Raw genomic sequence first — 14277 nt, forward strand, 5'->3', positions numbered from 1 at the left:
TGAAATCATGATTTAGAGTCGGATTGGCAGGGAAGACGAGAAGCTCAGTCTTTGCCAGGTTGAGCTGTAGATGATGTTCCTTCATCCATGTCGAGATGTCCGCCAGACAGCTTGAGATTCGTGCAGCTACTGTGGGATCATCTGGTTGGAATGAAAGGAAGAGTTTTGTGTCATCAGCATAGCAATGGTAGGAGAAACCATGTGCCTGAATGATGGGACCAAGTGATGTAGTGTAAATGGAGAAGAGGAGGGGTCCAAGCACTGAACCCTGAGGAACCCCTGTGGTCAGTTGATGAGCTTTGGATACCTCCCCTCTCCAGGCAACCCTGAAAGACCTTCCTGTGAGATAGGATTCAAACCAGAGAAGTGGAATACCTGTGATGCCAAGTGATGAAAGGGTGGACAGAAGGATCTGATGATTCACCGTGTCAAAGGCAGCAGATAGATCAAGCAGAATGAGAACTGATGATTTGGAACTAGCCTTTGCAATTCGCAAGGATTCAGTAACCGACAGTAGTGCAGTCTCAGTCGAGTGGCCACTCTTGAAACCAGATTGATTGACGTCCAATTGGTTGCTCTGTGAGAGGAAAGATGACAGCTGGTTGAAAACAACTCGTTCAATTGTTTTTGCTATGAATGGTAGGAGAGAAACAGGTCTGTAACCGTCTACAAGAGACGTGCTTAATGTGGGTTTTTTAAGCAGTGGGGTTACCCGAGCCTGCTTGAATGTGTTAGGGAAAGTGCCAGTGTGGAGGAATTAATATTCCTTACATTATAATAATAATAATTCCTATAATTCCTTAATTAATAATAATAATAATAATTAACCTTTATAAAGGGCATTAGTTTATTGAACTGTTGTATGAAATTAGTGTCAATTTCAATCAAGGTGATATTCAGGAATTCAGCACTTTCGGTCGTGTGATGCTTAACTTTATCATATGTCGTAAAAAGCTAGCTATAAAAAACCCACATATTGATTTTTTATTGCAACATGATAACTGAGTTTATTTGTGTGAGCAGAGCTCATTTGTTTTGAATTCTCCTCAAGAGGTTACGTGCGCCTCAACAGCGCAATAGGCTATCGCCGCCAATATACATTACATATATTACTGTCCACTATCAATCGCCACTTAAGCTAAATGAATCATTCTCGCATTTTGGTTGTTATTGACATTTTAATCAAGCTACTTATCTGGTTAGGCATGTAAAATTCTCTTTCACATCAAAAAATCCACTTGTCCCGCAGTCCCGGACAAGCGTGTCAAGCCCTGTGTAGCTATGTGCCGGGGCTCAGCCCCGGATGGCCCCGGCCCAATTTAACCCCTGAATATAGTCCAATATGAAGTTTTATTGACAATAATTCAACGGAGTGGCGAATGGGGAGCACACAGCAGCTGCAATTTCTCACAGCAGCTGCAATAATTAAACGTATCATTTTGATGACGGATTGTAATCCAGAAAGATCCAAATGAAAATCATCAGTGACAACTGGAGATTCAGCCGTGGTCAAAAAGCAAAGGACTTTGGACTGTGGAGTGGATACAGAAATTGGAATCTACTAGCTAATAAACACTAAATACAAAGTCACGCAATGCTGATGTTGTGAGAACAAAGTATAACAATAATAATAATTTGCACAGTTTGAAGCGATTTGAGCTAAGCGATCGTTAGATTTAATCACCATTGGCAGCACGATTTATTGTAGGCTAATGCTTTTCTCCAGTTGGTCAGAACAAAAGTGGCAGACATGTTACTTACTTGTTCAGATGACATTTTCCAGTGAAAATTCCTACTTTGGTCATACTTCAAGACTACAATCTGTGATTCTGAAGTACAGTATCCACACCGGTACGGTGAAAGACAGCAATCATTAGATTCATCCACGCTGACGAGCTGTGCCGATGCACAACCCATGTAAAGATGATAATTACACATATAACTGCAATAAAGCTCCGGAGGTTGACGTCACGCAATCTAAACTCCGCCATTTTGGCAGGCCATCAGGAGAGCGCTAGAGCGGCTGTAGCATTGGTATTGATAGTGGTCAATCAATAACTTAAAACCAGACATGTTTAAACCTTACAAACCTTACTATTTCAACATGCTGGACAGCTGCTGTGCTCCAGGATGCCAGAACAGGCGGGGGAAAGCAAAGGGGGAATCATTTTATCATATTCCTAATTATCCCGATAGATGACTGAAATGGTTCACTGCAATAAAATGTGCTAACCAACACAACAAAACAACAGATGGTTGTATTTGTATTTTTTATTTGTCTTATATCTCATTGTCTCAAGTGTTGTATAAGGGTTTTTATGTTTAATAGTAACCCTAAAATGATATAAAAGAGTTTAAGATGTGTTAAATAACTGGGCTCATAGGCTATATACGAATTTTTTGTATAATGTAGCGTTACACATTATTCCACCGGTCGAACATAAAACACAATTTTCACACACATTTTCATAAAAATGTCAAAAATAATTATTGATTTTTTCAAGGGGCAACTATGACACCTCATTTGGATACTTTCATGTCTGGGAAAAATTTGGGACTAAACGGGTTAAGATTTCATGACATTTATGATGTCTACTGTATGCACAGTGATATAACATTAGCTATGCTATATACCTACAAACAAGGACAGCTAGATGCCGATTACGTTACCTAACAACACAGTTGACTTACCCTTCCAATGACGACAAAGCAGGTTTTAGCCGGCAGACTCCAAAGTTGAATATTAAATCAGAAAATTAGATTGTGTCCATTTGCACCCCTCCAGGTTTTTGTAGGCTTTTAAAGAGTCTCTGGAGTAGGACAAGGGAAAGTTGATGAGGTAGTTGTACATATCAGGATACTGCAGGTCAGAAAAGCTATCCGTTCCTTTATTTATACACGTTAAAAGCACTTCGGGGACATTATAGGGATCTGTTATGTTTAATCTATTATATTTTGCTATGTACATGTCTATGTTTTTTTTAATTAAAGTGCTCAGTGAACTCTGTTACCTTGAAACTGATGCTGGCGCCATTCATTTCATATTTGCTCCCGGGTGTCGCTGTCTGCCAGCTGGTGGTGTAAACATAGTGGGTCACGTGACTGCCGGAGCTCTATTGCAGGTTTCAAACAGAGATGGCAACTAAGAGGCACAATCTTACGGACAGCAGCTTTAACATAGATGATACCAGACAATGAACTGAACACAGGCAGGAACTTAAATACACAGAGGTAAATGACGAACAGATTGTTAGTGGCAGTAAATGAGAACAGGTAACACATGTGACTAATGAAAACAAACAAAGGACCATGACAATAAGAGACTTAAAAAACATCAAAAATAGTAATGTGTCCAAACTTTTGGCTGGTACTGTATATGAAGAAAAATCACTGAATTGTAGTCTTGAATAAATAAACTTGAATGTCTAATAGTTGAAAACTGTAAGCGTGGACATTATTTAGCAGTGCTGAGATCAGCACGGAAGTGTGTGAGTAAAGATCTTGTTACGTCACGTCTGGATCACTGCAGATGTCTCGAGGATGGAGAGACAAAAGCAGAAGTAAATACTTTTATCATACCACAAAGAAGGAAGGCAAACTATACTGTAGATTTCACTGTTTTTAGCTTTTATGAACGTGCAAAGTATATGGTACTTTTTTCAGCATGTGGAGCTTTCTAGTTGTCCTGTCCTGCATATTTACAGGTGAGTCAACATTCACTAATCTTTTGTAAGATGACGAGCATATTCATGTTCATGACTCACTCACGATATTGATTCAGTTGATCATGTGATGTCACATCATGTGTGTCTCGTTCATTTCCAGTGGTTTCTTTGAATCCTGTAACTGCTCCAGTGGGAGGGAACGCCACATTTCGGTATCATTTTCTGGCCAGTGTAAACATCAAATATTTCTGCAGAGATTCTTGTGAGGATGAGTTTATTCTCATTCGATCTAATAAAAAACAAAACCCGACTCGCACAGACAGATTCACTCTATATGATGAAGGCTCAGACTTCACTGTGACCATCACACGCCTGCAGCTTTCAGACTCTGGCACTTACATTTGTGCAGTGGACAGACTTATTAAAGACACTTACAAACATGTGACTCTACATGTATATGAGGGTAAGTTATTCACTGAATAAATTTCATCAGAGTTTTATGAGGTGTTGGGTTCATATTGTATCTGCTGTACATTTCTAATTAGTTGTCGTCTATAGTTAAATGTTACACTCTAAAAAATGCTGCATTATGGAGTGCCACCAGTGCTGCACATTTTGTATGTCTCCCTATTTCTGACACCCATTTCAGGTCTTGCAGTCTCTACTAATGAGCTCATGAGTTGAATCAGGTGAGATACATGAGGGAGACACACAAAACGTGCAGGGCTGGTGGTACTCCAGGTTTGAGAACCACTGAACTAAATTATTTTGTTTGTGTAAACAGTACTTTGTGTTCTCAGTCAGTTTAGAAATGAATCTTTAAATCGAACTGCTGAATGAGGGCTTTAAGGAATTGAAGTTATCGTTACTGGAAAAGTCATTTACCTTTCATGCTATGTAAGACTTCATTAGAAGTTGGTTCAGACTACTGTAGAAATATGAACTCCAACAGCAATACCAGTTTCCTGTTATATCAGTATATTTCATGTTTATTTCAGGACATCCACTTATTTTTCATTTTTCAATAGTATTTCCATTATCCACAGTCTCTATATCAACACCTGTTCCATCAAGTGCATCCAGTCCATCTGCAAGAACAACTAGGAACACAATAGGTAATTGCCATCCATCCATCCATCCATCCACCTTTCAGATGAACACAATCTGAGTTACATTAAGCGGGTCATATAATGCCACTTTTACAAGATGTAAAATAAATAATCTCTGATGTCCCCAGGGTGTGTATGTGAAGTTTTAGCTCAAAATACCCCACAGATAATTTTTATAGCATGTTAAATTTGTCACTTTTTGATGGTGAGCAAAAACACTCAATTTTTGTGTGTGTCCCTTTAAATGCAAATGAGCTGCTGCTCCCAAGAAGAAGGCGGAGTTTCAAGAGCTCATGTTAGCAGCTCCGATTACCTCAGACTCACTGAAAATGTCAGAAACTGTTTAGCCTTTTGTGTTCAAACCGGAGTCGGACAATGATGGAGAGACTCAAGAAGTGGCAACATGTAGAATGCAACAGGACGTTTCTGATTGTTTGTTGATGAATTTATGTTGCTGATGTGGAGTTATTAACTATCTTAAACTTAATGATTTTTATGTGATTGTATATAACTTTGCAGATGTTGTTTATGCTCTAACAGCAACATCGCACACTAACTAAAGTTAAAAAAGTGAAATCGCAATGAACCACCCCTTTAAAAAATATACTGGCTCTTCTAGGCTTTATAATGGTAGTAAGTGGGATTCGAGATTTTGAAGCCCAAAAAAGGGCATCCATCCATCATAAAAGTAATCCACATGGCTCCAGGGGGTTAATAAAGGCCTTCTGAAGCTGAGCAATGGGTTTTTGTAAGACAAATATCCATGTTTAAACTATAATAACAAGCTTCAGTTATGGTGGAAGAGTAAACTTTGCAGAGGATAGAGCAAAACAAAACACCGGTCATGAATTAGAAGTCTAAAACGAGAATTTTTAAAGAGAAATGTCAGAGAATTTTGATATAAGAGAAGTGAAGCTTGAGTTTGTTGCCCAGCCCTATTTGTTTGAGCTGTGAGAGGCATCCAAGCTTATGTTACGCCTACGTTATACGTTACGTGTGAGGTTATGCTTTCGCCATAATGACTTGCATACAGGCCGTTTGCCGGAAAAAAGTTTTAAATATGGAAATTTTTCTTACAAAAATGCATCACTTCACTTCAGAAGGCCATTATTAACCCCCTGGAGCCGTGTGAATTACTTTTATGATGCACTTTTTTGGGCTCTCATCACTCCCATTATAAAGCTTGGAAGAGCCAGAATTTTTTTTAATATATCTCTGATTGTGTTCGTCTTAAAGAAGATAGTCATATACACCTAGGATGGCTTGAGGGTGAGTAAATCATGGGATAATTTTCATTTTGGGTGAACTATCTCTTTAAATTCATTCATGTTTATATATTTTAGAGAATAATGGAAAATCCGTGACGATGCAGTCGTCTGCAGACACATCACCAGAAACCATGCATGGATCAGCACTGTCTGGTAAAAGGATAAATATAGTACTACTCGAAAATAAGATTGGAAAGAAGGAAACGTTTCTTTTTATGTGCTCATTTCTGTCCTCAGGTCCTTTGTTTTATGTCGGAGTTGGTCTTGGTATTCTCGCACTGATTTTTACAGTCGTCATCTTCATATTTATCCAGCTGAAGTATAAGCAGAAGCTGCACAATCAGACAGTCTCAACTATTCCTCTGTGCTGTTTATCAGAAACCACAACTGCACTGTGAAGAACTGCGAGATGTTTGAAATGAACTTGAATGAAACACTTTATTCATCTGTTCAAAATTCACACCAATCAAACATCACTGATCCAAACTCAGTAATCTATTCCAGAGTTAGTAAAGGACTGTAGATTAGGTAGATCTGACAAGTGCGCTTTTAATTTATATTTTAAATAGCTTTCTGTTGTTGAAAATGCTGTATACTGTCTATTGAGTATATACAGTACAGTATAGAGGTGTTCGCTAGAACATTGTTTCACATCTACATGAATGGTTTTGTACAGTAGAAGTCAACTAAATGTACTTTAAATTATGGGTCAGTATATGACAGTTAAGGTTATTTAAATGTGTGGTTAATCGATTTTGGATGCTAAAATACATTGTTGTTTTCCAGTTAAAGTGCAGAGACTACAAATAAGCCAAACATAGTCTAACTTTTGCATAGGTGACTCAAATGGGATTATTTTTCCATTTGGAGAGACTTAAGTGTACAATGCACCTGAAAAGTAAATATTAAATTATTTTATGATTTATGATTCATCATGCCCTTGAGTTACTGTAATTATCTCTGTGCTTATGTTAGGGTTATATTAGTGCTTAAAATGGTTCACCAATGCTTTTGGATGAAAATATGGGGTTGTTTCTCTTAGAACTTCACTGTATTCATTATACAGTGATCGCACGACTTATACTTGATAATCTTTATAGTTAACAGTTAACAAAATATCAAGTGGCATTTAAGAAACATGCAAGTGATTAAATGAGTGAAATTAGTTAAGATCTACAGATTCTGCAGAGTTTGCTATTTTATCTAATGCATTGACATTAACACATTTTAGGTGTGAAGTGTCTAAATACTTTCTGAGACCCCATAAAAAATAACACTGACACATTGTTCTTAGGGCTGTGGTTATATTGTTTTGACATGCACTTAATGTTTTAGAGATATTTTAGGATGTGGAAATTAAAGGGAAAGGAGAAGTTAAGCGTTGCGCCATACTGTGTGTCAGTAAGGAAGAAAAAAACGTTTGTCAGTGTTTAAGGATTTTCTTTAATCAAAAAGTGCCGTAAAACTTCATCATGTGGAACTTTATTCTTCTTCTCTGGTCTTGCATTCATATCGGTGAGTTCAAGATTTGTATGTGTGACTGTATTATGAATTCTCTGATTTTCACTGGTCTTGTATTTTTACAGCAGTATTTCTTAATACAGCAAATATGCTAATAATGGCTAATGATATTTGTGTTTCAGCTGTTGTTGTAGGAGCTCCAGATACAGTTACAGGACACAGAGGAGAGAGAGTTGAGATCAGATGCTCATATGAATCTGGATATGAATCAAATTCAAAGTATTTTTGTAAAGGCAAGTGTAGCTTTGGATTTAAAAACATCATGGTTGAATCAGGATCTGCAGCTAAAGACGAGAGATTCTCTCTGACTGACGACACGACGAACAGAGTTTTCACCGTCACCATCACTGATCTGAGAACAGAGGATGAAGGACAATACTGGTGTGCTGTGAAGAGGGGGACTTTAACTACTGATGTCTATTCAGAGATTTTGTTGCTGGTTAAACAGGGTAAGTGATTAATGTGACTTCTACTAATTTATCTATTGTAGAAATGTACTTGGAAATCAGCAGCGGATATTAGAGGTCCCGCTGTGCACACAGAAACTTGCAATTTTTTTATTAATTTAATTTATTTTAATAAAGTAATTCATACACACACATTTCTCCCTCTTTCTCTATCAATAATTCTTCCAAGTAAATGAGTAATTAATTCAAATAAGTACAGTCTTGCTCTACTTCATCTGTGTGTGTCTGATTATCTCTAACCATAATTTTTATTCTTTTGGGCCAAATTTTGTGCTGCAAACATCAATCACAGCTTTAACTTGTCAGAGCTGGTCATGGTATACCTGGTGATTGTATAAATTTTAATTCAAATTAAGTGTGCTAATGTATTAGTATAATAACTGAACTCTCGTCCATCCTTATTGTCACCCCTTTAGATAAGAAGACGACTGAAGTTTCAACTATCAGCCCATTTTTATCTACAAGCACATCAGCTCCATTGACTCCTCAAGTCCCTTTACCCCAAACTTCTTCACTTGACACAGGTAAACGTCTCCACACACCTCACTGCTTTTTCTCTCACTCATATAAACATCTTTCATTTAATCCTGTGAACCAGTTGAGTAGTTTGTTTTGTCTTTTTTTTTTTTGCGTTTTCAGGTTCATTTGGTATCATCATCGCAGGAGTTTTGGTTTTTCTCCTGATCGGTGCTGTATTGCCTATTGTGGTCGTACGAAAGAAAAAGTTGACTTGTGGTAATATTTTTCAATCTCATTTATTTCTATAGAACACTTAATAACAACACATGTTGGCCGAAGTGCTTTACATACCAGGACCTAACAAATCCTACACCTTAAGAGCATAAGACATAAGTCAATAGCAAGACATGCATACATAAATTCCACAGATTAAACACAGTTAAATGCTAGCAAAAAACATTGAGAGTGGTACAGGAACTAATATAGAGAGGCAAGTTATTCCACAGATGAGGAGTTTCAGGAATAGTTAACTTAAGACTCTGTACTGATCTTAACAGTCTAGAATGTGTGTTTCTGAAGAAGTGAAGTAATATAACTGGTTGCCAAGCCATTCAAACCCTTAAAAACAAACAATAAAATCTTGCGCTGAATTCTGACTGGGAGCCAAGGTGGGGATGCCAACTGCAAACGTGATAATAAGGCATCAGAGACATCATAATACAACACCTGACAGTAGTCCAGTCTTGACGTAATAAATGCATGCATAACAAAGACAAAAAAGGTTTTTATCTTGCAGTAGCCCTTAGTTGAAAGAAGCCACCTCTAACTTCAGTTTATATGCTTATCAAACTGTAACTCGGCATCAAAAATAACACCAAGGGTCAGATTTATTAACAGCTTGCGATAGCACAAAACCTCTTTTGGTGTTAAAAAACTACCGTCAGGATTTACTAAAGACACAAGGTAAAAAATTAGTGCTGAAAAGGCATGGACATGGTTATTTTTGCAGATAACCTTATTGCGTACTATGCATTTGTAGAAGTTTCCCTTCAGATGCAAAATTTATAGGAGGAGAGTATTTAAATGAATCACGTAACATCATTTACTAAAGTTTACGCTAGTCAATTTACTGGTATTTGCACCCCCCCCCACCCCCCCCCCCCCAAAAAAAAAGTTTTGCGCTGTTCTTGGTAGATAATGTTGGTCATTATGGAAATTATCCGGCTGCATCTGTGTTCTTTAATGTGCACATTGTCAGTAAATCACCTGCAGAACTTTACACTCCCATCGGCGGTTTTATTGGATTATAGGGTAACTGTTTAGTAAATCTGGCCCTAAGACTCCTTACTTGGCTATGTATCTTAATTTTAAAGAGGCCTAGTTGATTAATTAAACTTGTTGGGCCAAAATGATACTTTAGTTATTGATTCATTCAAGTGGAGAAAATTGTCTGCCATCTACTCCTTAATATCATTAAAACAGTCAAAGAGTGAATGTAAAGCCAAAATATCGCTGTTTTAGAGGGAGATAATGTTGAGTGTCATCTGCATAAAGGTGACAGGATATACTGTGTTTCTGAGAAATATCGGCCAAAGGAAGCATATAAATAGAGAATAAAATTGGGCCCAATATAGATCCTTGGGGAACCTCGCATTTAATAGAAGTAGAAGAGGAAGAAAAGTTTCGCAATCCAACAGAAAGCATTTTCCCTTTAAGATAAGAAGCAAACCAATTAAGAACATTCCATTGAATCCCTGCCCACAATCTTAAAGTGTTAGTTCACCCAAAAATGAAAATTATTTCATTTATTACTCACCCTCATGTCGTTCTACACCCATAAGATCTTCGTTCATCTTCAACCACTGATTCAAAGCAGTGTTTTGAAATCGGCCATCACTAGATATTGTTGAAAAATTGTCATTTTGTTTTTTTGCCTCACAAAAAAGTATTCTCATCGCTTTATAATATTAAGGTAGAACCACTGTAGTCACATGAACCATTTTAAATATGTTTTTAGTAGCTTTCTGGGCATCTGAAAGTGTTAATTATCTTGCTGGCAATAGAGGCCTCACTGAGCCATCGGATTTCATCAAAAATATCTTAATTTGTGTTCCGATGATGAACAAAGGTTTTACAGGTGTAGAACGACATGAGGGCGAGTAATTAATGAAATAACTTTTATTTTTGGGTGAACTAACCCTTTAAACGTACTATCAGGATTTCATGTAAGTAAATCTAAGATTGCACACTTTCCTGAATCAACAACCAGAGACAAATAATATGAATGATATATGAATAGGTAAAATCAGATTTACTGATGTTGCACTGTAGACACTTATATACTGTTTCAGTCCCTAATGATGGAAAAACTGCATGAAATCACATCTAATCTTTCAGATTAAAAAAATTGGAATAAAAAATTATTTTCTTTCTAAACAAAACAATTGAGACATTGACACAAAGTCCAGATTCAAGCTAACATGAAGGACTGAATTTTTCTGAGTTTTGAAACTTACGTAACATTCATCTATCACAGGTCTGGTCTCCTCCTCCACTGAAGCACTTCGTCACACATTTAGAGGAGAAGAGGTCAGGAGTCAGGATCATCTTCATTGAACATTTTCTTCATGAACTGTAGTTCTTCTCATGTAAAAGTCAAGGTTCACTTTCTTGCTCAATGATGATTAAGCAATCATTTTCTTGTTCCAATTTACAGAATGACTATGAAGGGAACCCGACTGTCCTGCCGAACTCACACACAGCTCAAAGTGATAATATTTCTGCAGCAAATGAGTTTCACAGACCTGTGAACACAGAACCAGCCAACACTGACCTCGACTACACAAATGTTACTTCTGCAGCGACAAACAGTCAGAATCTGGATCAGATCTACACAGAACTCAACGCTAGTAGACAAAGTCACATTTATCAGTGTCTTAGAGCTGATTCTGCTAGAGAAGAGTCGATCTATCACAACACTGATTGAACGATTGACTGAACACAATTGAACAATCAAAACTCGAATTTTGCTTTACGCTGGGTTCACACTACACAATATTTTTCTCCGTTGTGATAGTCACTGTGTCAGATTATGCAATTTTGATTCCTAAATTCTTGTCATGGACAAGAAACATGTAAGACTACATGTTGCTTCCCCGCAAATCATCGCTTGCCGTCTTTAACAAGAGTGATATCAAGAAGTTGTGTATGGGTGTGTTTGCTGTGTATGGAAGAGCTTCTGTGCTGCTATTGGTCAATATTAGAGATGTATCAGAACTCGTCGTGGAGGACTGAAATAAATAAGCATGCTAGTCTTTCTGTGGGGACATCATGAAGAGTCTCAGACGCAGCGTTAGTTGTCGTTCACTGTGACACACTATATGGGGTAAAACGATTGATTCTTGCTCCCCGACTCCCATTGTCATTTACGAAACACCACAACACTCTACATCAAATAGATTGTGTCTGATATTGTGTAGTCTAAACCCAGCTTTTGTTGCTTATGAATGTTGCATATAATTTGAAAAATGCTACAGCAGTCTTAATATTCTAGGTCTGATAAATATAAATGGGTGTAAATATATTTTTTCTTTTCTTTGTCGTAAACTCAAGCAGTCATTGATAGTAAACGTACTATAAAGAGCGATGTTCACTAATTAGGGAGTGGTTAATCAGGACTATCACTTAATGATTGGCTGATGACTGATGACATCACAAGAAACAAAGCTTTCTCAAACTTTTCCTACACTCTAAAAATGCAGTTGTTTCAACCCAAATATGGGTAAATTATAGACAATCCCAACCGTTGTGTTAAATTTTAAAATGATTTTTTTTTTTTACGCAATGGTTGGGTTTGTCCATATTTTACCCAAATTTGGGTAGAAACAACCCAGCATTTTTTAGACTATAATGGCTTTTCTGAGCTGACACTTTAAAGATAGTGCACATCTACTGTAACATTATGAAAAATCTTCAATGTAAATGTTGCAAATGAAAAAAAAAAAAAGTGTATATGTATTTTATATATGTATAGGAAGCACGTTTTGAATGGATGTCAATGGAGAACGATACTTTACAGCCAGGTGGTGGGCTAATGAGTTCTTGCTAACCAGCCAAACCATGACCATTCGGCAAGAACAGGGTTAGATTTGACAAATTAGCTTTTGATCGAGAATTTAAGTGACTTTTAATTGAGTTGTAAGATGTGTGGAGATGCTGTATGCGTTATACATTTCTGACATGACAACTCTCGGAGCGTTTGGCATGGTAATGGGTATGTCCAAGTTGATATGTTTGTTCTTGGTGGAATAGATCTGCTGCTGCTGCTGAGCAAGTACAGGACTTTCTACTGCCAGTACACACATGACATGCTGCTGCTGTACAATATAGCGTACATGAATTACCCGTAGCAGATCTATACAGGTGGAGCTGGGGGAGGGGGAGGGTTTCTGAAAGCGCGCCGCACTGCTAAGGCAAATGCTACGAAGTGTTTGAATGTTGAGTATGCGAACTTAATGGCTACTGAAACAGCAGGAAGCAATCAGCTGTACCCTATAGAGAATGATGTGATTGTAAGCCGATTGAGTAAAGGACCTATTAGTCTGCGCCATCTAGAGGAAGTCTCCATGTTCAGTCATGGAGGGCCGATGTCGTGCAAAGTTTAGCTCCAACCCCAGTTAAACACACCTGAAGGTAATCAAGGTCTCACTAGGCATACAATGGGTGCTTCTCAATATCCCACCTCGCTCCTCCGTCCTCCATCCTATGACCCGGAAACAGATCAAGCTCAGTATACATTCTCCTCCCCCTTCATATCTGTCACAATAATTTAAATGTATGCTTTACTTTTGAAGTTTAAATAAACTTTACATCTCACGTATTTTAACGGGGCATCATGCTTTATTAACATATTATATATATATATATATATATATATATATATATATATATATTTTTTTTTTTTTTTTTTTTTTTTTTTTTTTTAAATAACCAAACTTTAACAACACGTGGGTAGATCCCTCGAGTACAGCTGATGACGCTTTGAAGTGACGCTAAAGGGAGCGAGGATATCATTACACTTGATTCAATTCCTCCATCCTCGAGTCTTTTCCTTGCATCCTTCCCTCACATCCTGAAAGGGTGGAGCTAAGACGCGAGGAAAGGAAACAAGGATGCACAAATAAGAATTGAGAAGCACCATATAAACTTTCAGGCAGGTGTGTTGGAGTTGGTTGGAGCTAAACTCTGCAGGACAGTGGCCCTCCAGGACTGAGTTTGGAGACCCTTGATCTTGAGCAGGGGTGCCCAACCCTGTTGCTGGAGATCTACCTACCTGCAATGTTTAGCTCCAACCCTGATAAAACACACCTGAATCAGCTAAGACCTTCAGGAGCACTTTATAATTACAGACAGGTGGCAGGGTTGGAGCTGAACTCTGCAGGGAGGTAGATCTCCAGGAACAGGGTTGGACACCCCTGATCTCGAGTTTCATGACAGAACTTTGTATTTATACCAAGCTTTTTCTTTTTCTTTTTTTAAACAACTACACATGTAAATGAATTAAAACGACAAAATCCAGGTTAGTTCATCTTTCATACGTACACATAGTCTGTATTATGTCATTATGAAGTCTAAAGCAATGTCACTTTGTCATTGTCTTGTGTCTGTAGCCTCCATGATTAAATAAAGATGGAAGTGTAATGCATTGCTTTGGTTCAATTTCATGTGTTGTCCATCAGAGGTCAGTGTGGAAAGGAATCAGTTGCTGAAGCATTTTGCGCTCTCAATT

General features: G+C 37.7%; 1 protein-coding gene across 3 annotated transcripts in view; it reads left to right on the forward strand.

Moving 5' to 3' along the window:
* The first annotated feature begins 3551 nt into the window (after positions 1–3551).
* The window catches only part of LOC127508350 (CMRF35-like molecule 8), a 46016-nt gene continuing 35290 nt past the window's right edge, over positions 3552–14277 (forward strand). Inside the window, exons 1-9 of one of the 3 annotated variants that reach the window (XM_051886201.1) lie at positions 3552–3704; positions 3826–4128; positions 4712–4780; positions 6118–6195; positions 7686–8012; positions 8447–8554; positions 8670–8765; positions 11026–11078; positions 11206–14193. In XM_051886201.1, the coding sequence (XP_051742161.1) occupies positions 3665–3704; positions 3826–4128; positions 4712–4780; positions 6118–6195; positions 7686–8012; positions 8447–8554; positions 8670–8765; positions 11026–11078; positions 11206–11475 (1344 nt within the window). In that variant the 5' untranslated portion in view covers positions 3552–3664 and the 3' untranslated portion in view covers positions 11476–14193. Of the gene's footprint in view, positions 3705–3825; positions 4129–4711; positions 4781–6117; positions 6196–7685; positions 8013–8446; positions 8555–8669; positions 8766–11025; positions 11079–11205; positions 14194–14277 lie in introns of those variants that run through there. The other 2 variants (XM_051886207.1, XM_051886191.1) reach the window with 2 other exon arrangements.

This window comes from Ctenopharyngodon idella, chromosome 1 (assembly GCF_019924925.1).
Source record: "Ctenopharyngodon idella isolate HZGC_01 chromosome 1, HZGC01, whole genome shotgun sequence".
Lineage (NCBI taxonomy): Eukaryota > Metazoa > Chordata > Actinopteri > Cypriniformes > Xenocyprididae > Ctenopharyngodon > Ctenopharyngodon idella.